The following is a 25,562-nucleotide window of genomic DNA, read 5'->3' as shown; positions in this document are numbered from 1 at the left end:
CATGATTGCCCATCACCACCACAGAGTGCAGTGCACACTCTGTTGGCCCAGCTGCATTGACACTGGGAATTTGGATAGGATTGGGCCCTTAATGGGTTAATTTAATATAATTTAATGGGTTAAAGCATATTCAGTTAGTACAAAAGTAACAGATCAACTCCACTGCCTGACTTTGGCACAACATTCTGCAACCATTATGCTGAGACAATGTAAAATGCAGTCGATCATGTTAATTGGATAGAATAACACAGAGTGACGAAGGATTAACAGCAATAAAGACCTGGAGGCATCTCCAGGGTGATAAAACAGATTGACAAAACTATGAATGTCTGCTGTTAGCAGACTGTGTTCATCTTACAAAAATGGGGCATGTCTGTATTTGCTGTTTTAAATACCTAATTATTCTTCCTAATGGGATCAAAATCTGGATAGACCTGAGATGCAGGACAGAAATACCAATGCAGATGCCCAGTTTTTCCCAATTGCAACAGCAATTTTAAGATCAGAACCCATGGCCAGAACTATGCATTGCCAAGCAGAAAATGTTTCTGACCTTGTAAATAATTCTAACGTAGAAGAAAGAGTCATGTGGGGAGGGGGAGAATTAACAGGCAAGAGAGTGTGTGTAATCACTTCTCCATTTGCTGCTTGCACCCTCCCCCCCACAACCTGGATATTTCGCCCCCAGACAGGAGATGTCAGGGGTTTTAGCAAACTGGTTGATGGCTTGAAGACCAAAGGAAGAAGAGTTGAAAAATAGTTTCAATCAGGACAGTCTGATAATCTTAATATTAAAACACAGATCCATCTTTAAAAACACGCCAGCCCCTTAGCTCATGATGTCCAAATGTCCAAATTTCAGGACCACTTGCAGGGATGATCAAACTGTCAAGTCTGGAGCATGAACATGTCACATATTTGCAATAATGCTCAGGTTCAAGGTCAAATGGTATTTTGTTTCTGGCATTTTTTTTAAACTGGAAAAAAGCTTGAATATGATTGGACAAAAATACATTCTAAATTCCATGCTCCAGGAATTCCCAGGTGGGTGATCAGCCCAGGACAGCAGAAAGGTTCATGGGACAGCGAAGGGTCTGGAGAAAATAATTTTCCAGATCAAACTGGCCTGTGGATTGACCATTTTGGACATAAATCACCCTTTTTACCAAAAAAAATCCTTTGGGGGTGAGATGGGTTGGAATTCTTGTGTTGCTTTCCAAACAGTCTCAAATGTACAATTGGACATGGAACAAGTGTTCCCAAGTCTTGTACCATAAGGTGGAAGGACATCTACATGTGGATGGAAATGCATGCCCCTGGTGGACATCCTAGATTCAGCCTTCCCTTCCTAGTGTATTCACACTTGCATGCGGCCCAGCTGAAGTTGCTAGTGAATAAAATTTTTTTCTAAATGCTCCTTCACTATCCATCATGCTTTCAGGAGGTTGTATGTGTTGAAGGTCTATGGGATGGGCCACAACTCAGTGGTACAACACATACTGGACAAATCTGGGCTAGCCAGAATCCTGGACTGACTCAATACAATCAGTATTGGTGATTATTGATGGGGGTTCTGGGGCAAAGCTCTGCCTTGGAGCCCCAATGGCTCTTCTGTCCTCCCCACTGGAAAAGGTGACACTATTTCTCCCACGAGTTCTGAGGATTCAGGAGTCAGGCTGGCTAGGTCACCTTCTGATGGGTGTGGGTCATTCACTAGGCTCTGCTGGGCTGACCTCTGCTCCACCACTGAGTACAAGAGAGCTGTATCCTTGCATGCTTGTCCTTGAGATAATGGTGGCTGCCTTTAGGAAAATGTCTTTAATTTTTCTATCTTACTCATCTGGTGCATTTGTAGTAACCTTTGTGGTTCAAACCACTGAAAAGGATGTTAGTGGTTATCCCACTATTCAAATGGAGAGAAACCACCTTTTGCAGTGTGACACTGCTGAGGACTATTGATGTGTAACCATTTCACTGTATCCCAGCCTAACCTATAGGGCTAACTTGAGAGCTGCAGAGCCCAACTGGAAACTCTTTTGGTGGGGTCCCATGTTCACAGCCAAAGTCTGTAGAATCTTAGAGCTAGAAATAAAAATTATTATAGACTTTATATCTTGATGGCAGAATGGAAGGCAATCCAAATTTGTCTTTAAAAGTGCAGGTGAGATAATGGACCAAATGGATCAAAGCACATTTTCATACAAAATTGCGTATAAGACTACATTGCAGTGCTTCCGCAACTCCTACAAGTAAGTTGGGAGCACTGTTAAGTTGCTGCCGGGGGGGGGGAGGCAACAGCACTATCGCTAGGATCACGCTGCTGCCAGGGACAGGAGGGGGGTTTTTCACTTACCTGCAGCCAGCTCTGCAGTCCGGTGGGGGGGGGGGTCTGGGGAATCTGGGGAGCCTTCTGCAGGACTCCCCAAAAAAGAGGGAAAAAGGGCACTCCTGTTTTCCTTGCAAAAACTGGAAGTCCCCATTTTTTTCTTTCTTTGTTTTTAGACATTTGCAAGCAAGGCAAGCCCTGCGGAGGGCTCCCCAGACCCCTCAGGACTGCATCAATGGTTGCAGATTAGTAGAAAACCCTCCTCCTATCCCTGGCAGCAGCTTGATCCTGGGGATCATGTTGCTGCCTTTCCTCCCCCCACCTGCCCTTAAAAGGGCATTGGCCAGCGTTTCCCAGGCTGGTGGGTTGTGACCCACCAGTTTGGGAACCATTGCTACAGTAGATTACCCTTGTGCAGGGCACCCTTAGGCGCAGGGCCTAAATGGGTGCAACTGGTCCAGTTAACTTAAAGCTGGCCCTGCTAACCTACATAATAAATGGAAGTACATGAACAAGAGTAACAGGAATATGGGGTGAGAAAGTTGGGTAGATCTCATCCTGGTTAAAAATTTTTAAAAAGAGTATTAAAGAGAACACAAGCCAAATCCTAACCCCCTTCCTGGGTCCAATCTGTCTGCATGGCTTAACTTAGACCCAACTCAGCAATATCACTGGTGCAGGACCTGCTGCTGGAGCCCTGGGGCAATATCCCTTTACCCTGCGGAGACCCCTAGAACCCGAAAATTCCCTGCAGGGTGCAGCATGGACTGCACCATCACCATGTGGGAATTTATTTATGACTGGGCTACCTGGCTGCAATCCTGCGCACCCTCACTTGGGAGTAAGCACCATTGGATTCAATGGGACTTACTTCTGAGTTGACACGCCTAGGGCTGCACTGTTCAGTCAATAGTGACAACTACCAATAATTCTTACCATTTTAGGAGAAAACTCTTGATTGGTCTTCAGACTTTTCCGACATTTTCATCTGTTTTTACAGGGTTTAGGTAGTTTGGGGGAAATGTCAGAAAAGTCTGAAGTGAGTAAACATTGACTTGCATTGGTCGTAACATTTTTGGTATTGACTGCAACAAATATATCAAACCCCCTTCTCAGTTCATCTCATCTAAAGAAGTTGGATGTCGTCTATGTCAATTCACACCATAAAAAAGCCAATAATATACAGAAGATGCTCTTCACAGCAGATGCCCTCTTCTGCCTTTAGTTCTTGTTCATCACCAGGGCCTCTAAGAGGAATTCTATCAGGGGATACAAAGTTTCTTTTGGGCCCTTTCCCAAAGGGGGAGGGGATGAAACAGAGTGAGGGACGGTGGTGACAAGGGTGGGCAGGACAGGGCTGGGCAGGGGGCAAAACAAGGCAGGCAGAGGGTGGCAACAGCTGAAAAAGCATTTAGAGCCCAGGTCTACTGGGTTTCCCAATGAAGATCCCAGGTCTACCTGCCCGTGCAGGGTTTGCAGCTAGAAACAGTAATATGGAAAACCAAACACACTCCTAAGTCTCTCTAAAAACTTTTAAATAAAGAAAATTGTTGTGGGAAATTAGCATTATTGCATTTAGGCTCCCACCAGAATGGAAAGTGTCCTTTGTGCACCAAAAGATACTTCTGCAGCAGCTGTAGTCCCACAGCTGTGTCCCTGAGCTCTCATTCAGTCCTTCATCTCAAGCAAATCTACATGCCAAAGAGCTACTGTAGGAGGTCATTTTCCTCCCAGATTTGACACTGTGTTACAGTGTCATGTAACACAGCACATGGATCAGCACATATGGTCTTTGGCGGCGGCAGCAACCCATGCAGGCAGCAAGTCCACATGAGATAGGAAAATATAAGATCCCAGGAATTTTCTGGGGTCCCTAATTTGGCTCCTGGGCCCCCTTTTGGACCGTGGGCCCAGGTACAAATTACCCTTTCCCCCCCGCCTCTCATGGACTATCACTTATCCTATGGAATCCAGACATCTTTGCTTCCCATGTTATGCTTCACCATGTTATGGTGAAATTGCATTTTCTCCAGCACTTAAAACACCATATTTAAATGTTGGGGAAATGCACAATTTCTCCAGATGATACACGTCAGAAAGCCAAGCTAGCTTATTCAGAAGCAGCAGACCCCCCTTGGCAGCTGTTGGGGTGAAATATCCCACTTCTCCACTTGCTTTTGAGTGAGATTCCTGGGGGTCATGTAACTGGTTGATGAGAGTTGAAAAGTAAATGTTAGGAGACTCTGTGGCCTGAACTGCTTTTGTAGCTGCATTTGTTCTTGTCACAGCACACATCTGGGTCTCCCACATCACAGTTGCTGCCCATGCAAGTGAGATGTGAGAACTGTTGCCTGCTTGGTTTCCTAACAGCAGGATCCAGGAGTTAAAACTGCTGTCACTGAGACCTGTAGCTAGCAGGAAACCGGAAACCAATGAGACAAGGCGACTGTGTGTGACAGCATCATGTGTGATCTTGTACAGGGGCAGGCAGTAGAAATGACTCAACTCCACCCTCCTCCTCTTTCTTCTTCTGCAACCAGCAACGGCTGGATCCCATTCATGTTTACTCAGAAGTCAGTCAGTTGCTTGATCCCAATAAAATATGCACAGGGCTGCCACTCTACAGATTTAGCTGCCACCCCACCAGGATTGGACTGAGTCTCCAGGAATCTGCATCTGTCTCCAGGTGATGCCTGAAAGCAACCTTGGAATATTTTCAGCAGGGCCTCCAGGCATTTCCAGCACTACATCCTGTTGGGGGGGAAATCTCTCCAGAAGTAACTTCAGTCAGACTTGGCCAGCTTACCTGCAGTTTGAGCCTATGGACCGCAAGTCAGGCTCAGGACCCAATCCTATCCAATTTTCCAGTGCCAGTGCTGCTGTGCCAATGAAGTAGGCACTGCTTCCTGTGGGGGGGGGTGGTCAGAGAGGCCTTCTCAAGGTCTGGGAACATTTGTTCCTTTACCTCAGGGCTGCATTGCGGCTGCACCGGTGCTGGAAAGTTGGATAGGATTGGGCCCTTAGGCTGCAATCCTAGCCCCACTTTCCTAGGAGTAAGCCCTGTTGAACAAAATGCAATCCTTATTTCTGAGTAGAAGAATTGCACTGAGTAGGATTGCCCAGTGCCTAGGACTACTGGTGCATGGCTACTGTTGCTGAGTTCAGTGGGACTTACTTCCTAGTATGCATGTATCGGATTTTGGCAGCCCTACAACCAGTTCCTACACAGCAGGAGATGCTGCTTTCAGTGGATTTACATGTGTCTAAATGCTCAGCTTTCACATACCTAGGATCGGGCTGTGTGCACCTATACTTCTTTAGGAGTCTTGAACTCATTAAGACCTACTACTCCTACGATCCTAAGCATTTTGACTTGGAAACAACTCACCTTCCACTCTGAAGGTAGTGTGTACTGTACAGGACTTCCCTCCCAGAAAGCAAATGTGCAAGATTCAGGCATTCCCACAGAGCAGTCTTGTGCATGGCTACTGGGAAGTAAGACCCATAATGGGACTCACTTCCAGGAAAGGTGAGTGCTTGTTCTTTCCCTCCATATGTTTTGTGTATATAACCTGCCAACTGAGAATCGACAAGAAATTCATTGCTGAAGCAAAGCCTTGCCCCCCTCCAGCTACGCCACTGGCAGCACTCAGCCCCGCCCTCCTCCCGCGCATGCGCAGCAGTGCGCCGCCGCCCGCCTAGGGAGCCGAGCTGCGCCTGGGGGGAGAGGAGCGGCGGGTTCGCGCCTGCGCAGAGAGGCGGAGGGCGCGCGCCGGCGAGGGCCCTCCCCTCGCGCCCTCCCTCAGCGGGCCGCCTCGCCGGAGCCTCCCTGGCGGCGCGCTGAGGGGAAGGCGCCGCCTCCTCTTCCGCGCGCCACGGCCGGGGCGGCCTCGCCTGAGGGAGCGGCGCGGCGGCGGCAGGAGGAGCGCGGAGGAGCGCAGCGCCCGCGCGCGGCTGAGGGAAGCGAGCCGGCCGAGGCTCCCGCGCCCGCCATGCCGCGGGTGGTGCCGGACCAGCGGAGCAAGTTCGAGAACGAGGAGTTCTTCAGGAAGCTCAGCCGCGAGTGCGAGGTGGGCGGGGCGCCGGAGCCGGAGCCGGAGCGAGCCCCGGAGAGACGGGGAGAGGCGCGGCGCGGCGCGGCGGGGCCGGCCTTGCTCCCGAGGAGACCTGCCCGCGCTCGAGGAGGCGGCTCTCGGGGCTTCCCTCGCGGGCGGGGCTCAGACGGAGGGGAGAGCCGCCCGCCCGCCCGAGCCCCGCGCCGCAGCAGGTCCGGCTCCCGAGTAGACGTGCCTGGGATCGGGCTGCACTCCGGTCTGGGGCCGCCCCTTCGCTCGGGCTCCGCGGCCGCCTGCCCGCTGCGGCTCAGGCAGATTCTGGGCGCCCTCGTGGGGCAGAGGCAGGCGCCGGCTCTGGGTCCTCGCCCGGCTGCAGAGGCTCGCGGGGAGCCACGAGGCGGAGTGCGGCTGAGGCTTCCTGCAGGCCCGGGGAAGCTTCAGCTGGAAAGGCAGCAGCAGCCGCGGAGCTCGCTTGCTGTTCCAGAGGGGCTTCCAGCACCTCCAGGCTAGGCGAGATCTGCTCGCAAGCAGCGTTCGCAGCCTTGCATTCTAGTCCGCCACCCCCCTGCAGGTGTGTGTAGTGCGAAGCGCACCCTGTTACGTTCAGCGCACCTGTCTCAAGCAAGCAAGTGTTTGTAGCTGGTCCTTGAGCGTGTTTACCGGGTTCAGTGGAACTTTACTTTTATCATAGGGTTGGGTAAGCCTCTGCCATGTTGTCTACCTAGTATTGTATAGTCTGGTAGTGATGGGGTAATTCAGTCCCCCGTCAGTCCTCCATTACCTGCAGCCAAAGGTAAACCTCAATTTAACTTCAAGGCATATATTTCCTAGTTATCCTACTTAAAGCCCTTGCTGAGTTTAGCGAAATGTGTTACTGATAAAGTGACTGTATCTCCTACCACAATACACAGTTTCATTGGAAATCCCAGATTAACTCTCTTTTCACCCACTTGTAGCATCTTGGATGCACCAGAACAGATGGGGAAAGAATAAAGGCACATGCACACTCTCCCTCCCTTCCTCTCAATGCTTGTGCTGCTTATTGAGTAGTTGGGAATAATGTCAGTCCTTTGATTCTGTGCTCAGGGGTGAGATCCATAAGCATGCGTTGAAAGGTCTGGAACTTCTATGCTCCTTTTTATACTGGGGGAAGAGATAATGGGTGACTGGGGGTGTCCTGGCAGTGAGTAATAGGGCTAGGTTCTTGTATCTGGCAACAGCTTTCTCATGATCACATGCATTAGTTATACCATTAATCATCTTTTTACACAAGCGTGGTGGTTAAAGGTGTGGGGGGGGCTCTTCTCCCTTTTCTTATGTTATGTTAGTAGCACAGGGAAATCTAACCTTGTGTTGGTGCTTGTGTACCAAACTAAGAAGATAGCAGTTGTCCCAGGTTGATGTAGCTCAAAGGTGTATAGCTTTGCATATGATTAATACTCATCATTTATGCCTGACATACTTGAACCAGACTTTGTTGCCATATGCACAAGATCACACCCCTGTGTTCAGTATTAACTAAGGAACAGGCATACCAACCCTTTTGAAAGGGGTATAATTTTGACATTCATAGGGACAAACTGCATGTGCGCTGGGTGCTACATTAACATTTCTGTAGTACTTCTCAGGGTGTGATCTTGTGAATGCGCCACACCCTCTTTATGAGCACATTTTCCCCTGGGGCTTCCTGAATTCAGAGCACAGCAGCTCCTATTTCCCCTTTTTCATTGTGTGTTCCTAGAGTCCAGCTTGCCTCTGGGGTTTATTGCATCACATGCTACAGATGCTGTTAAAATAAAAGGGCAGCTTTCTCCTTTGGAACTAGAGTGGATTTCATATCCCTAATTTCTGCTGTTAAATTCAGATTATTTCTTTGCTTCAAAACTGAATGCTAGATTTGATGGGCACTAAATGGTGCACCTTGTTTTGGTCTCTTGGCTACCTACAGTGGTTCATCATGGAAGTGAATATTGTTGCACTAGGTTTTTTAATGCATATTATATTGCATTATAGGATCTGAGTGTAGATTTACCCTTGTATTTTCCTTGTCAAATACTTTATTTACAGATTTCTACCCTACTTTTTCTCCATGTTGGACAATCAGAGCAGTATTTGGGAGTACATGATTGATATTTCAGATAAAAACTCTCCTCCGCCAGGGGAATTCATACAAAGTAGAGTTCCTGAAATCATAACTATCTTCCCTGTCTGTCTTGTTATTTCTGTGAGATGTTAAAGTTCCATTTTTTAAAGTTCCACACAATTTCAAAAGTTTGTACTGCCAGTTTAGAAGAGCATACCTCTCTTGATGCTATTGCTCTTGCAAATGCAGTGTTGATGGTTTATGTATGCATTTCCTTTGCCTGCCTTCTTCTGTTTCATTATCTGCAAACTATTTCCTCTATCATCCCAGTACAAGGTAGGTAAGTAAGGAGCTGGGAATCATGATAGGGCTTTGTTTTGTTTTCATGCATTGTGTTTAAAGAGATACTTGAGGTGGGTAGTTGTATGTTGATATTTTGTATCAATAAAATTGGTAAGTTTTATATTTGTAACTCATTCAGAGTACTGTGCTTAGACTCCCAGGAAGCAGGGTGTGCTTCAGTGCATGATTTTGCAGGCTTGTCCTTATTGCTTATCGCTTTTCTTTCAAGAGGCAGGATTCAGTTTTGATTTGTCTTGTGTTCTTTGCAGATTAAATACACTGGCTTCAGGGACAGACCACATGAAGAAAGACAGGCTAGGTTCCAGAATGCCTGCAGAGATGGTCGGTCTGAGATAGTAAGTGCATATGCTTCTATCCTATGCTTTTGACATTTATGTAACTGTTGTATCTCTCACTATTCTTTGCGCTGGACAGTTCAAAGAGACAACTGGCTTATTTTCAAAAGTAGATGAATTGCATGGATGTTTGGGAACTCCTTAGTTATCTCTCTTCAATATGAAATAGTGTACTAAGCTGCTTCTTAAAGGGGGTGGGGGTGTTCTTACCTGCTTTCTCCAGAAAGTTTGTGGAATGGATACTCAGTCTGTTACTAGCATCCTTGCAGATAGGCTCAAGAAAGTTAGCTTACAATACCTTTACAAGCCAGCCTATTCATTTATTGTTTGTAGCACTTGGATGAACTCAGTTTAAAAAAGTTTCCCTCCCAAGATTCTCACTGCAGATGACTATGTGAGTGGCTCTTCACAAGCCTGAGGAGTGAACCCCATTCAGATATGTCTCTTTGAGTTCCTATTCCCTTGTGCATTATACTGCAGTGCAGTCTTCCTAAATACTTAAAATAATAATGTTAACTGTAAAATTCATCACTTATAACATGCCTAAAATTACTAGGAATTATATAGTACTATAAAACAAAGACATTCTGCGTAGAAACTAAAATCAAGCTGTGATAAAGTATAAATGAGTGTAAAAAGTAAATAGGAGTAAAGATTTTGTGCTGGTAAACTACGAATGCCTTAGTATTCTGCAGTTACAAACACTCATGGTAACTGTCTTGGCAGGAAAAGCCCTCAGAATTAACTGTTGTTGCGCAGGAAAAACTAAAAGTGCTGTTAAGAGATAAGCTCATGCTCTAGCCTGTCAGTAGTTACAATAACAAAGTATGTAGTTAAATACAAAAAGGTTTTTTGAAGGCATAAAACTAATATCTTCTGTGCCAAATTAGGTGTATGTTGTTTTAAGCTTTAGAACTTAATAAGACTGTTCTGCAACTATAATTGTAGATTGTTTATAATTCAGAAGTATACTGTGGTAGGGAGTAGATTGCTAATATCACTGCCCTGTAATGTGAAACTATTGGATTTTGATGAATTGGAAGTATTGTCCAGAATTCATTACTTGATCCTAGTCTGTGTTGTTTTTTTTAATGAGAGCTGTGCATGTTACCTAATGATTTGTGTACATTGTTTAGTTATTTTAACTATTCATTTGGTCAGGCATGTTCGTATCCATTGTCTTCTAATGCAGTGTTTCTCAAACTGTGGGTTGGGACCCATTAAGTGTGTTATGAGCCAGTTTTTGGTGGGTCTCCATTTCAATGTTTTATTTTTATTTTATTATATTAGACTTGATGCTACCATGGTATGTGACTGCATTTGGGGAAACATTACAGATCTGTACTTTGAACAGGCTACAATAAGCTTTTAACAATGATAGTCAATTGGGCTTACTCCGGGTAAGTGTGGATAGGGTTGCAATCTAGGATTGTTAAAAATTTTACTGCTTGATGATGTCATATCTGGGCATGACATCATTTCTGGTGGGTCCCGGCAGATTGTCATTCTGAAAAGAGGGTCCCAGTACTAAAATTTTGAGATCCACAGTTCTAATGTATTGCTTTTACATGTCATCAAATTAAGAGGGAGTCCTACGTTGGGCTAATATGTTGATGGTAGGACAGTCAACAAGCACATACACTATATTTGAAGTTCTTAGCCTAGGCAGTTTACTTTAGGATTCATGGCTGCTGGAGGCCAATGATATATGGTCATAAATCACCACAGTTAATTTGTGCATAGCAACTGTTCGTGTAGTAGTGTGGAATTTTTGAGTTAGACATGAATGTTCCTATTGTAGCCAGTTCTTCTCATAAGGCCTTTCTGTCATGGTGAAAAGTTAAATACAGTAGGTTCTCGTTATCCATTGGAGGGGGTGTCTGTTCCCAGACCCCATGTGGATACTGAAATCCGCAGTCAGACCTTCTGACAGGCACTTCTGATTTTCACTAAACCGAACGTGCCTGCCAAAAGGCTCAGGCAGGCCTTCTAAGACACAGGTCGTGTCCGGGAGGTCCTCTGAGCTCCTTCAACACAGGCTTGCAGTCTGCGTTGAGTCAACCATTGATCACAAACCCACAGATGATGAGAACCCAGCTATAGTTATCTTCATTCATCAGATGTGGTGGTCAGCACACGGATTGGTCTTAATGACTGTGACCTGCTTCTGCGCGTATACTGTCATCCAACAGGCAAACATATGTATGCTATCTATATTCAGAGCTGCCATAGTTACCTAAGTGGACAACTGCTTTGTTCAAGAATATCATCTGGATAAATATCATTTGGCCCAATCCTGAGCTGCTCATTGCGTTTGGACTGCCGCAACTTCAAAATGGCAGCCATGGCATCCTGTGTGCAACAGGACAGCCGCCAGCAGCTCCCTGGGGGAAGGGCACTTTTGTCACCTTCCCCCAGGTGAGGGAAGTAGCCCTGCAATGGAGCAACTTGGTTCTACAGTGGAACTATTTGATTCTGCGCTAGCCCTTGGCTGGCGCAGAATCAAGAGCCTCCGTATTGGGACCTTTGGGCTCCGCAGCTCCCCACGCACCCCCACCCACCTCTCCGCCGCCCTGCATTCCACACAACCACTGAGCAGCAGAGTACTAGTGATCCACTCATGGAAACCCAGCGCTGGCTGGCACTGAGCTACCTCGGGCACTGGGCTGGCATTGAGGGCTGCAAATATGCTTTATGGCATACTTGTGATGCTCACTGCTGGCGGAGAGCTTGGCAGTACAAGCTCAGGATTGGGCTCTTAATCCTTTAATGAAAATTCAGTTGTTTGGGGGAGTAACCTTCAGACCATGTATACTTGAACTCGTAATGACCTTTATTCAACAACATGTTAATGAGATTATTATGTGCTTGGGATTTATAGTAGTTTTATAGTAGATAAATTGTATAATATGCTGTAATTAAAGAATTGAAACATTGTCAATTACTATTTGTATCATGTTTTTTCACAAAAAACACTGCTATTCAGATTGCAAGCTAGTGATCTTTGATCCTTGCTTGACCATCTAAAGGGATTTTTGAGGGTTGTGTGATTCTGAGCCTCTGTGTACTTCTGTCATACCCCTTCTCTGAGCCTAGGTGACCTAAAACTTTTACAGACTGACTGCATCTTTCTGTGCTTGAATTAAATGACACACTCTACTATAAGTAGTTTAGGGTATAATTTTATATATACTTAATTGGAAGCTTCTTCCATTGAATGTAGTGGAACTTGGGATTGGGTTGTAGCTGTTGCACATTCAGTAGTTAAATACAGTCGTGCGCCAATACAGTCGTTTGTGATCCCTGTCATCAAGCAGAGCTTGATGCAGTGCAATGCAGACCCTCCGCAGGGAAGGGGATGCTCTGCTCTCCTCCCCTCCAGAGGGTCGCCAGAGCCTCCCAGAGGCAGCTTGCAAACTTCAGGAGCTCAGTTCCTTGTGAAGAAACAGCTGTTTGCAGGGCGGTTAGCAGCTGTCTGATTTTTTTGAATAGCCTCAGGGCTTGAGGCAATTGGTTATCTGATTTTTTTCATCACCTGTGTTTTCATTGGAGGCTCTGCGAGACCCACCAGAAATTGGGTCATGATCCATCAAGTGGGTCCTGACACACAGTTTGAGGAATGCTGATCTATTCAAAAAGCAGTGTGTTTGTAATTGTTTTATATGTGCTTTGCTATATGGTAAATTGTAGCAGCATTATTTTATTTTTGTTATTTAGTTTCTTGGTCACTTGATGTTCCTAATGTTGTGGCAGTGTCTTGCAAAGACTGACTTCTTGAATTTAACAAAATGTTAATACACTTGGTTGCATGTCTAAGGATATACAACGCTTGAATCAAAAGAAAGTTGCTTTCAATATTAGCATTCATTTTTGTTTCTACTGCTGTAGCTCTGTTACAACACCATCTTATGTATACTTACTCAGAAACCAGTCCCATTGTATCAGTGAGGGCTCATTCCCAGGGAAGGGTGCATAGAATTGCAGTCTGTGTGACATGTACACTGGTCTTGCATGTTTTCACATGTCGCTAATGATGGAAGCAACTGGATGTTGATGAAATCTTTTCAGTCTGCATTTGCAAAGTCGTATTGGACTTACCAAATCATTAAAATGCTGTAGAGGTCAGACTTCCTATTCATAAGCTGCACTTAAAACCACATCTTTTGTACAATTATTTATATTAAAAAAAGGCAAATCTTGAATTTTTAACCAGCCAGTCCTAATTGAGGAGTAAGCCAGCATAGGTGTTTCAGATAGTTTTCTAAATTAGAGCCTAATATCCAGAAGAAACATTAAAATAAAGTATCGATTCTGCTTTGTATCTTGAATATGAGGCAGCCAATCACAGCTGTTGTCAAATGGTATCAGTTGTTTGTAACTTAATACTGAAGAAAAATTGTGAGTGCATGTTTTTTACTTAAGTATGCTCTATGCAGCTTGGCTTTAAGACAGAAACCAATGTAAAAATAAATGACTTGCTTGCATAATTTATGTAATGTCTTGCTCCCTGATCCTGTTTGTATTGATTTTTCTAAAAGGCTTTTGTGGCCACAGGAACCAATCTGTCTCTCCAGTTTTTTCCGGCCAGCTGGCAGGGAGAGCAGCGGCAGACACCAACCCGAGAATACGTTGACTTTGAAAGAGAGGGAGGCAAGGTAAGGACAGTGTATAGAACATGGTAGTATAGGTGTAAGTTTCTTCCAGAGGCTTTAAAATATGACCTGGAGACTGTGGTATGAAACTCTTGATGATTCGGTTGCAGTTATACATTTAATATGTACATGCCCTGTTATATAGAGACCAATTGCCTATTGTTTAAGGAAGAACCTTCAAAAAGGTGTTGTGTTCTGTTAATGTAGAAACAGCTCAGTAGGGGGAAGAGACAGACATTCATTCTTGTATGTATGGCACTACCTTTAGCATGGCAGTTAACAGGGAAGCCCAGACTTGCTGGGAGCTCTGTAGACATGTTGACGCAGCCATACTTCAGTTTTATTGCATTGAGTCAGGCTATCCAGGATTATGCTACATCCATTTTAGTGTCATTTCTAGCAAATAGTCTGCTGTTTCTGCAAACTGTTCTTTTGAAGTCACACATTAGCTGTTTCAGTCTCAACATTACAGATAAGTTACTGTTCTTGCTTAGAAACAAAAATCTAATCTTTGTTCTGTGCTCACTACAGAGGCATCTCTAAGTGGTCATTTTTTAGTATGAGGTTTAGTTGACAATTCTTTGTGTGTATGTGTGTCTTTGTTCTCTGGGGAATTGATAGTAATACAAGGGTCCAGGAAAAAAATCAATGCAATTCTTTTAAAGGAGTTGAACTTGTGCTAGTTACCAAGAGAAAGGGTTATTGTTTACAGTACAGGTGTGCATCACTTAACAGCCTTCTGCCAACCACTTAACAACCTTCCTACCAAATATAGACAGTGAGCAAAGCACAACAAAGAGGCTCTTAATGAGGCAATCGGGTCCCGCATAGCCTGCAGCAGAGTGTCTGTTTACACAACAAAGAGGCTTTTAATGCAAAGAAGAGGCAATTAGTCTCCAGTAGCCTGCACAGCCAGAAAGTGTCTGACAGGGAGTGTCCGTTTACTCAACAAGGACACTAGATTAGGCTTTGCTTTTCCAATCTGTTTTTTTAGTCTGCCTGCTTTCTGGGTAGTATTTGAAGGGTGGTACCATAGTTATTTAGGGGAGGCTTCTGGAAGACATAGGACGTTAATGTTCTTGTAGGGTGTGTTTGAGGGGGTGTTATTTAAGATGCCAATTTTTCAGAGTACTTTTAATGTACCTTAGATTTATTTACTCGATTCAAGGTTGATATAGCTATTGAGATAGAAAAGTGGTCTGGTAGGAACAGTGTCCAGAAAGGTTTGTTAGGTAAACAGGTCAGATTGGTTCTCTTTTGAGTAAACAGCAAAGGGCTAGGAATGGATAGGTTGTGCTAGGTTTGTTATGCTCCTCCCCCTCAGTGGAAGATGGGGAATGAGGTAAGGGGTGAACTGGTTTGGATTACAATTTCTCTGTCTCTCAGTACAATCCTTCACATGTTTGTTCAGGAGTAGACTCCAAGTAATACTAATGACTGAGTCTCATTATTCATGAGGCTTCCATTCCCAGAACTCATGCATTAAAAATCGCATTAAAGCAAAACCATTTAAAAAACAATGACCCTTTGCTAAGCGATTTAAAAACAGCCTTGCTAACCTTTGTGATGCAAGACAGAGTCATTAAGAAGACAATTCATCAATCAGTCTCTCTCCAGGCACTTAGGAAGACTTCACTCCAAGCCAGTGACCCCTCCTTTCACCAATGCAAAGTGATGATCTTTCTTTCACATACTCAGGGGGAAGGGAGGGGTCACTGCCTTGGAGTGAAGCTGAAGCTGCCTGGAGAGAGAATAATTGGTGGATTGTCAGCTGGCTGCCCCCTCTCACATTAACGAAGCTATTGTTAAACAACTGTTTTCCTTTAATTTAAAGGGCCCTTATCATGTTGAGATAGAAAAATCTGTAGATAATTAGGTTATACCTGTGAGCTTGTATGACTGTGGGTCAAATCGCATCTAACTTTCCAGCACCTGTGCAGCTGTAATGCAGCCTGGAGTTAAGGGAACAAATGTTCCCTAACATTGAGGAATCCTCTGTGACTGCCTTCCCACCAAAGGATGCAGCACACACCCCATTGGCATGGCTGCACCAGCCCTGGAAAATTGGATAGGATTGGTCCCTGTCACTCTACAACAGGAAGAAAAGCAGTTTTTTAAACTGTGATTTTAAAAGGATGCATTTTCCCCCTTCTCCAGGAATCAAAACATTCTTTCTCATTTTCAGTGGCGATTTGTATTGAGTCAAATGCGTGTATAAAAAATCTGTGTATAACAAGGTTGGACCTGTATCTGTTTTTGTGCATTGTTTCTACAAATTATGAGTCCTAAAGGACAGAAAAATATTTTTAAAAATGGGAAGAACAGGTAGAGTGTAAGAGCTGGTCAGAGTTTGCAACTTAAGTTTAAGGTGCTAACCCTGATTATGTGATGCTAGAATTTCTGAAATGTTTTCATTGTCAACTTTGGCACTGTATTGATTCTGTATGATGTTATTAAATGTTTCTTCTATTTTATTATGTCATGCAACTTTTTCCCTTATGCTGTTAGGGTTTATAGGGTTATTTTTGGGTGCAATTGTAATGGCTTTAGAACGTTAGAATTTTTCCAGTTGAAATTAATATAATTTGTTCATCCAGTTTTTTACTGTAAGGGCTGTTTCAGGAACAGATTCGGCATGTACAAAGAGGGAAAGGTGTATATAGCATCATTACTTATCTTTGGTGTGATAAGGAGTTCAGCAGACCTTATGCATACAGGAATTATTGGAAATATGCTTGTTATGGGAAAAATGACTGCAAAAATTTGGATATCAGAGCATCTACAGAATACTAAGCAGTAATTAACTTGGAATGTCTCATGAACAAAGTAACATTTTCAAATGTTGAGATTTTTTCATACATGTTTATGTTGAAATATTTTTTTCCTGATTAATAGAATAAAGAACTCTTAAGGCTGTAGTCCTGTAGGCAGTTCCCTGGTAGTAAGCTCCATTGAACACAATGGGATTTACTTCTGATAGACCTGCATAGGATTGCACTGATAACATCTACAGCTGTCTCTTTCATACAGTCATTAATGAAAAAATTACATAAGACAGTTCTTCTCCCTCCCCTGCACCTTCCAAACTCAGGTACAGGCATGTTGCTTGGCAACATTCCGCCTAACGACATATAGGACAGGTAATCATATAGGACCGGTAATCGTTTGAGATCAAAGCACAACAAACAGGCCTGTATGCAAGTGTCTGTAACAAGATCAGGTCTCTATTAGGCTGTGTGCAGTGTCTGTTTACGCCACAAACAAGATGATGTTAATGAGGCAGTCAAGTCTCCCTTAGCCTTCACGCGAGGCTTGGTTTACTCAACAAAGAAGTTCATGAAGACAAAAAAGCACTGTGCAAAGGAGTTCATTTTTTTTAAAAAAATCAAAGTTTTATTAAATAGTTTAACAAAATAAAAGTTTATATACAGAAACTAGTTCTTTCTATTCATTCTCTTACAATTACCTATTGTACAGTATTACATGCTAATCAATTTCATTGCCTTAGGGCATTATTCTCTAGTAAATTTCATTCAGTTACAGCAGTGTTTCTCAAACTGGGTCAGGACCCAATTTCTGGTATGTCACACAGAGCTTCCAGTGAAAACACAGGTGATGGAATATCAGATAACCAATTGCCTCTAGTCCTGAGGCTGTTAAAAAGCCAGATTGCTTCTAACTGTCCTGCAAAGAGCTGAGCTCCTGCAGTTTGCAAGCTTGTGTAAATATATGGAAATGTTTGAGCATTTTTTTTCTCCTATGTTTTTTCCAAGTTCATCAATGACAGGTAGTGCAGACTAGGCCACATAATAAACCCCTCAAGCCTCAAGGTTATTCATGAGGGTTATTCATTACAAGAAATGGATTGAGGTTTTTTTTTAATAAATAAAATGCTTGTAAATAAAAAAACTTTCCGCCTAGATCACCATTTTTAAAGTCTTATAAAGCTAAGTGGGTCCCAATAGTGTCGTTTTAAAAATGGGTCACAATGCTAAAAACTTTGATAACCGCTTTTATTACAGTATAGGTGTGCCCCCTTATCAGCGGGAGTTCCTTTCTCTGGGGATAAGGGGGTATGTCTGAAACAGGATACGTGGATAACTGAAACCACAGAGCCTTTATCTGTACTATCTGTACCTAAACTTAAAACTGATGTATCTGACCAAATATAGTTGAACTGAAGAAGAACATAAGGAGCTGATAACTCTTGTTTTTGCAAAGGGAAGTGAGATGTTACCACTTGGAGCTTTTCTCTCTCTTTCATTATGTTTGGTTAAATGTTGAAAGTGAGGCAGCAGCTCTTGACTCATTTTCCCATTCTGCATTTCCTAGTTTGTTACTCACAGTACTTCTTTGTTTCTCTGTGTCATCTCATTATCATCTGGTGAACAGAATAAGAGACCAATAGTTTACACTGAACTAATGGTATAACTAACAGCCCAATCTTAGCCACGCCTTCCTGGGAGTAAGCCCCATTGACTCTAATGGGACTTACTTCTGAGTAGACATGCATAGGATTGGGCTGTAAGGTGACCATTGGTACAGTCATGGCTATGACATTAAACAGACAGCTATTTCTTGGGAAAGCATTGCATTACTTGGTGACCTTTTGGCCTCCTTGGCCTAATACTTGAAAAGCCTACCAAAATTTCTTTCGTGTGAATTTTAAGGCTCTCACCCTGTTGTGACCTGAGCAAAATGTAGGAAGGTGACAAGTGTATGGGTTTTTAATTGAATATATGTATTCTATCAGTCAGTTTTGCTGAATGCACAGCATTATTGCTTTGAAGTACCTTCATTTAATGCTGTTTGTAATTCTGTGCTTTTAAAGTACATATTAACTTATTTAAAATACTAGAAACAGTCATATGAAAATGTTGATGGAATGATGGAGCAGAGTTAGCAATGCAGCTGCTTTTAATATCTGATATTGAAGATCAGAATGGTAAGAACCTAACATTTAATTCCCTTCTAGAGCAATACAGTAACATCTTTTCTATATCAGTTTTTGTGGGTGAGGGAACACGTTGAGAGACATGGTTCACTTAAGAGCAACTAGAGAATGAGGTAAACACTTTTAGTTGTTACAACTTGTGCAGTAGAGTCTGGCAATGAGTTGGTCTTCATTTTGATAAGTAATGGAAGACAAGGTGCAGCCACAACTCATTCACTTCTAGCGTAAGTAAATTCTTGACTTTTCCTGCAAGCCCTCATTTTTTTTCTTGTCTTGTCTTGATTTGGATTGTGTACAGTACAGTTTCTAAATGCAGTTAGTGCTAAATACAGTTTTGAAATTATGAGTGAAATATTTACGGTGTGACCAACTCAATGTGCCATGGCTTATTTTCAAAGAAAAAATGTTAAGATACAGAGACATATAATTTGCCAGTTTGTTCAGACCTGTCCGTTTTATTTTTGCCATCCATTGTATCATTTGCAGTGCTTTGTATGGGACAAGAAAACATAAACATCAGACAACATAGAGGGAGGGAGTTCAAATTGCAATAACAGCATTACCACTAATTTCTTCTCGTGTTAAGTCATTGCTAGACGACTCTCCGTAAAGATGATAGAACTATCAGAACACCAGGACTTCTGTTAGGATTCTTACAAGAATGTCTGCTGTTGGGAAGGAAGCTCAAAAAGGGCATGCCCCTAAAGACCATTCAGATATTGCAACTGGTTCAGAATGCAGTAGCTGGTGTGATTATTTGGTGGCTTGATAACTGTCAGGCCACTGCTCTGGTGATGACACTGGTTGCCGATTTGTTTCTGGGCTCAACTCAAGGTGCCATTTTGACCTACGAAGCCTTATATGTACTTGAACTGGGGAACCTTCAGATTTGCCTATTCCAGAGGTTCCCAAACTGGGGCATTGCGATACACCAGCCAGGAAAGTTCTGCCCCATTTAAGGCAATGGTCTTGACCCACCAGTTTGGGTAAAGGGTCCCCTGCAGAGGGCTGTGCGGAGCTCCTTGCACCTTCTGCAACATCCTGCAACCACCTGTAAGTAAAAGCACTCCCCTTCCACTCCCATCAGCGGTGTGATCCTGGGATCACATTGCTGCCCTCACTCCCTCCCCCATAAAGACTTACCCCAGGAGTAAAACTCCCGGGAAGTTTGAGAACCACTGCTAAGGTATAAATGGCATATAAAAGAGGACTTTACATGCTTAAAAGCAACACAATTTTCTTTTTAAAAACCCACTTTCTTCTAAGAAGACTATATTATGAATAAACTTTTAAGATTGTGAGAACAAATTTACTACTTCCCTAAACAAATAGCCAGAACATGATGGCTAAACACTGAAACAATGCATGGAGGGATAGGTTTTTACTAGATAGCAATAGAACAACTCTGTATTTAGTCATTGAGCAACAGTAGTTGCAGAATATTACCAAACCAGCTACAACTATATGTTCACTTCAGCAGTCATTTCCAAAATGAGGGAATTTTTGTACACTGACCATTTGATAATTTGGTCATCTGTATTCACGCTGTTCCACAAAAGCAAAAAGTGAATCTCTTGTCGCATGTTAAATGTTGATATTTTGAGTTTTAAGTTGTATATTCTATAAAATTATGCTTCCTGTTGAGAACTAGTTTGCTAAAAATAGATGCGCAGAAGGTATGTTCAAAGCAGGTGCTCATAGAGTGTCATAACCACAGCAAAATGGGTCCTCTGTTTCCATGGGCATCCAGTCCAGGGCCCCCCTCTGATACCAAATTCTACAGATAATGAAGCCTGCGGGGCAGAGCACGTGGCACCACAGTTCCTTACCTTGGAACCGCACCTGCCCCTCCAGGGGTCGCACTTGGCCTCCTAGCCTCCTGGATATGACTGGAAGGCACTTTCTGTTCATGCCAGGGAAACTGGAAATGCCTTCCAGTTGCCCCCAGGAAACTTTCTTCCAGACATGACCAGAAACCACTTCTGGCAGTGTCCAGGAGATCCTCTTGGACCCTCCAGCAGTGGGCGTGGCATCCTCAGATATTCAGATGTGCAGATGTCGATAAGTAGAGCCCACTATAATTCCTTCCAGTACTACCAATGTGAACATACAGCTCTCCTTCTTGCAAGGTCTGCCCTTTTTATTTCTGTAGCCTGAGGATGTGCAAAGACTTAATCCTTCAAGAGAGATGAATGAGTGCTTTCCTGAGCAGGTGCTTCATTTATTAGAAGATTTCTGTACCACCTTGCCCAGGCTAAAAGCCTGGTGCACAAGGTGGTTTACAACTGGGTTAAAAATACATTACAAAACATACATAAAAACAATACCTAAAATCACAGTGGCCAAAAACAGCAGAGTAGGAACTGAAGGGGGAAGTATCAAGCATTGCTAATACAAGCTTCCCGTGTATCCACGGAACCTGTATCTGCAGTTTCACTTACCCACAATTTCCCATTACACTTGTGTCTAGCATTCTGTCTGCTTCCTCTGCTGTCCACTTCCTGCTAGTGTTCTCTCTGTCACCACCTCTAACATTAATCTAGCAGCTCTAAGCCTAGTGTTATTAGTGTCTAGTTTCATTTTCACAGCATTCTGTAGCAAAGGAAAAAAGCTGTATTGGTGCAAAGCCTTGGCAAAGAAGAGAGGTGAGTCATGAGCGCAGTGGGGGATTTGAGTAGGGTTTGCAGCTATCCATGGTTTCTGGTATCTGCAGAAGCAGCAGCAGACTATCCCCCATGGATATCAGGGGCGCCTGTAACACCAAACTATTCATCCTGTTTAAAAACAAAAGCAGATTATGAAATATTCCAAGAGGACTTCCAAATTGGGTGAATGGGCAGCCAGGTGGCTAATGTGTTCAGCTATTTGTGACAAACCAGGAAAGAGATCATAGTGGATAGCTCAATAAAAGCATTGACCAAGTGTGTGGCACCTGTGAAGAAGGAAATTTCTTACTAGGTATCAAGAATAAGACTGCTAGTATTCTAATGTTCCACAAATGCAGAGGTTCCCAAATGCCATGGCTCCCCAGGGAGCTACAGAAACCAGTCAGGGGAGCCATGGTATCCTTGTGAAAAATCTGTTGCCCTATTTACATGCACTGGCGTCGCTATGGGGTTGCGGGGGGTGCGGGCCGCCCCAGGTGACGCACTGGGGGGGTGACACGCCCTGGGGGAGGACACGCTAACATCGTTAGGAGCTACTGCATCATGCTATGCGTTAGATGCGGAATGGCCAGCGGAGTACAGTGCAAAAAACAATTGAAATCTGTTTCAATTCAAAAGTTTCGTTTCATTCAAAAGTTATGGCCAAAAAACCAAAGGAAAAAATGCATGGAGCCCTATGGAAAGTGAAAGTGAACTGTATTGCGTGTTTACTCGTGAGTAGGCGTACTTGCCATAGTCCGTTGGAAAGGGCAGGCTGAGAGGAATCCAGTGACACCAGAATGGTCCTGATCCAATGAATGCAGCCCCAAAAAACACTCGAGAAGCTCCCCCCCAGCTGCGAGTCTGACCCCGAAACAAAGCCATGTGGCCACATTTACTTGCGAGTAGGCGGACTTGCCTTAGTCGAGGCAGGCTGAGAGGCTCCAAGGATGTCAGAATGGTCCTCATCCAATGAGTGTAGCCCCCAAAAACACCGGAGAAGGAGCTTCCTCCCTCCCAGCTGCCTCCCTCCCAGTCTATGGAGCCCTATGGAAAGCAAAGCAGCCTCACAGTCATGTCTACTCGCAAGTGGGCAGACGTGCTTTGTCTGGTGGTCAGACCAGGCAAAGGGGAATGTGAGGACACCAGAAGGGTCCTGATCCAATGGAGCTGGAGTGCAACTGAAGGCAGCCTCCCCCCCCCCCCCCAAAAAAAAGAGGTTGAATGGTAAGGGGAAAGTTTTCTATTTTGCACTTGTGAAGCCAGGTGGGTCTTTATTCTGATGTGCCTGAAATAGAAGAATTTTAAACTGGGCTCTGGGAGGGCTGAAGAGCTCACTGATTCTTTTTGGGGGGTTGTTATTGCAGGCAGACTACAGAGTAAGCTCCATTGACCACTATGGGACTTACTTCAGAGTAGACATGCATAGGCTTGGGCTCACAGGCTGCAATCCTACCCACACTTTCCTGAGAGTAAGCCCCATTGACCACTATGGGACTTACTTCAGAGTAGACATGCATATGATTGGGCTCACAGGTGGCACACTTACTTCAGAGTAAATTCACTTGGTGGAACAGGACTGGCTCCCCCTTATTTAATTATTTTATTTTAATTTAATTATTTATAATTATTTATTGTAATTTGCTTGATGATGTCACTTCTGGCCATGACATCACTTCCAATGGGTCCTGGACAGATTGTCATTCTAAAAAGTGGGTCCCAGTGCTAAAAGTTTGAGAACCGCTGCAATAAGGTGTTAGTAAGTTGACACGGGTGTGTGTGTGAGACTACAAGTTTTCAAAATCACTTAAATCAGTATTTGGAGGAATAATCCCATCATGTTATATATCAATATAACATCAGTGCATAATTTCATGCAGAATGCAATGAAACAAACCACATTGAAATATCCATGTTATAACAAAAGTTACAGCCAAAAAAACCGGTGGGAGCGGGGCCATGGTACATTACCATGCCCACCACCTGGGGCGTTGCCCCACCCACTACATGGGGTGATGCACAGGCCTCCCACACCGGGTGACAAGAATCGTAGTGACACCACTATATACATGTATAGGATTGTAGCCCTGTTGGCAACCAATACCCCAGTAGGTCAAGGGAGCTGCCAGTTGAAAAAGTTTAGGAACCACTGGACTAGCCTGTTAATGATCATTATTTATCATGAGTGAGAACAAACTATCAATCCAAGTTAATAGGTAGTGAGACTGGGAGACTAAGCTCTGAACAACCCAGAAAACAGATGGAGTTTGATATTACACTTAGCAAAAATAATTTGCCTCTCCATGATTTTCTAAATTATATGGCTTGGAGCAATGAATGTCCCTTCCCCCCCATTATGTGTGAAGTCTTATGTTTCTGAGTAACGAGTTCAAGATTGTGCAGGTGGCGGGTTCAAGAATAAAGGATGAAGGTTGGAAGAGAATGCAAAATTATGAGCCAGAGGCTAAATAACTTCTGGGACGTCAAGTTAAAGTCTTAGTAAAGTATTGAAGTTGCGGTGTTTTGTATTTGTCCTTTAAAACAGAAAAATAAGATAAAATTGCAATAGAAAAAGTTATACCTGAGGAATTGACATCTTACGATGTTTTGTTTTAGTGTGTTTAAGGTTGTTTGATCTTCTGACAAGTTGTCGAAACAATTGTGCTCTTCAGAACCTCTGTATTGTATCTTCAGTGGAGACAAAAAATCCACTCCATCTTTTATTCCTAGTAGTCAAAAAGTCTCTTCTTGGGTGACATTATTCCAAAGTCATGTAGAGCATTGGCTATTCCTGTGTGGTTGGTTTGTTGTCCAGATGTATGGCAGGGTGCCAGTTGGCAATCATGGTGGTCTTACCATGAATAAGTGCTTAAGGGAAAACATTGCAATTCATTTGTAAACTTTTATTCATTCCTTTCCCCCTCCCCACCTCACTGGATTACGCTATCCCATTTATGTATAGATTACAGGAAACCCTTTTAACAGATTTTAATTACAATTCTGTTATACCATTTTTAGAAACTAAAATTAAATGCGTTTCTTGTTTCTCTGTTGAAAGCGTTAGTTGCAATGTCTGATACAGCACTATATATCCCTTCGTATTAATGCTTTGAATTTCTCTGTGCACAGAAAATTGCTGACATGTGACCCATGTATGTAGTTGTAAAAGCCATTGTCCACAGTAATGAGGACCTTGGGTGACTTCTGGTCAGGCTGTAGAGAGAACATCTATGCCTGGGTTTTTGGTCACGTGTATTTGTTGATTTGGGGCGTATTTGCCCAATAGATTAAAATTTGAAATCTGGAAACTTCTGACCTTACATATTAGAGCTATTTTTTCCAGTAATTATTCTGGCACATAATGCATCTTGTATAAAACAGTAATACAGGCCTACAAAAAAAACTTTCTTTAGTTACCAAGAATGTTTGAATAAATTTAGGGTATTTGGGGGGTGCCAAATTCAATATGGGATCGGTTTTGCCTGCTTGGCTCTAGTTGTGGGAGTACAACTAGAGTATAGTTGACAGTATAGTACAAGTAGAGTATAGTACTAGGGTTGTACTAGGAGTACAACCCTAGTATAGTCACATTATATGCTGATTCACACAGCTTCTTTGTGAGGTAGCCATGGTATTGGAAGCTGTGGCATATGCCTGTTAACTTTTCAAAAAGTTCTAAACGTTTTGTGAGGCTAGACTTACACTTACAGAAGCCATGCTGTTTCTTCCTCAGCAAGGCATTCTTCTATGTGCATCTGGATTTTTATCTTTAATGAGGCTTTTCTCCATCTTACCTGGAACAGACATTAGGCTGTAGTTTCCCTGGTCCCCTCTCCTTCCTTTTTTAAAGACTGGTGTGACAATTTGCCTATCCTCCAATTGTCTGGCACCATGGCCATTTTAAGGAACACATTGCATATTTTACTACAATTTTGATCAGCAACAAACTGCTTTTGTTCTCATTTACTATTCTAGAAGATAGGGGCCATTAGAAAACTGATTTGCTGGAAAGGAGAGTTTGTGTGACTGATATGATTCAGGGCCATGTGGGATCAACACTCAAACTTCATTATTGTAATTAGCAAGCAGACCAGCAGTTCATTATGTACTTATGAATGGGGAGAATTCTTATGTTCTTATGAGAAGCAT

General features: G+C 43.4%; 1 protein-coding gene across 5 annotated transcripts in view; it reads left to right on the top strand.

Annotated features, from left to right (window-relative positions):
- The first annotated feature begins 6,117 nt into the window (after nt 1-6,117).
- Nucleotides 6,118-25,562, top strand: part of CBFB (core-binding factor subunit beta) — a 44,768-nt gene continuing 25,323 nt past the window's right edge. For 3 of the 5 annotated variants that reach the window (XM_066637823.1, XM_066637822.1, XM_066637824.1), the window contains exons 1-3: nt 6,118-6,396; nt 9,076-9,162; nt 13,701-13,817. In XM_066637823.1, coding sequence (XP_066493920.1) covers nt 6,319-6,396; nt 9,076-9,162; nt 13,701-13,817 — 282 coding nt within the window. In that variant the 5' untranslated portion in view covers nt 6,118-6,318. The remainder of the gene's footprint in view (nt 6,397-9,075; nt 9,163-13,700; nt 13,818-25,562) is intronic. The other 2 variants (XM_066637825.1, XM_066637826.1) reach the window with 1 other exon arrangement.

Source organism: Tiliqua scincoides, chromosome 9 (assembly GCF_035046505.1).
Source record: "Tiliqua scincoides isolate rTilSci1 chromosome 9, rTilSci1.hap2, whole genome shotgun sequence".
Classification (NCBI taxonomy): Eukaryota; Metazoa; Chordata; class Lepidosauria; order Squamata; family Scincidae; genus Tiliqua; species Tiliqua scincoides.
The sequence above is the reverse complement of the archived record's forward strand: the minus strand, read 5'-3'. Positions and strand labels throughout refer to the sequence as shown.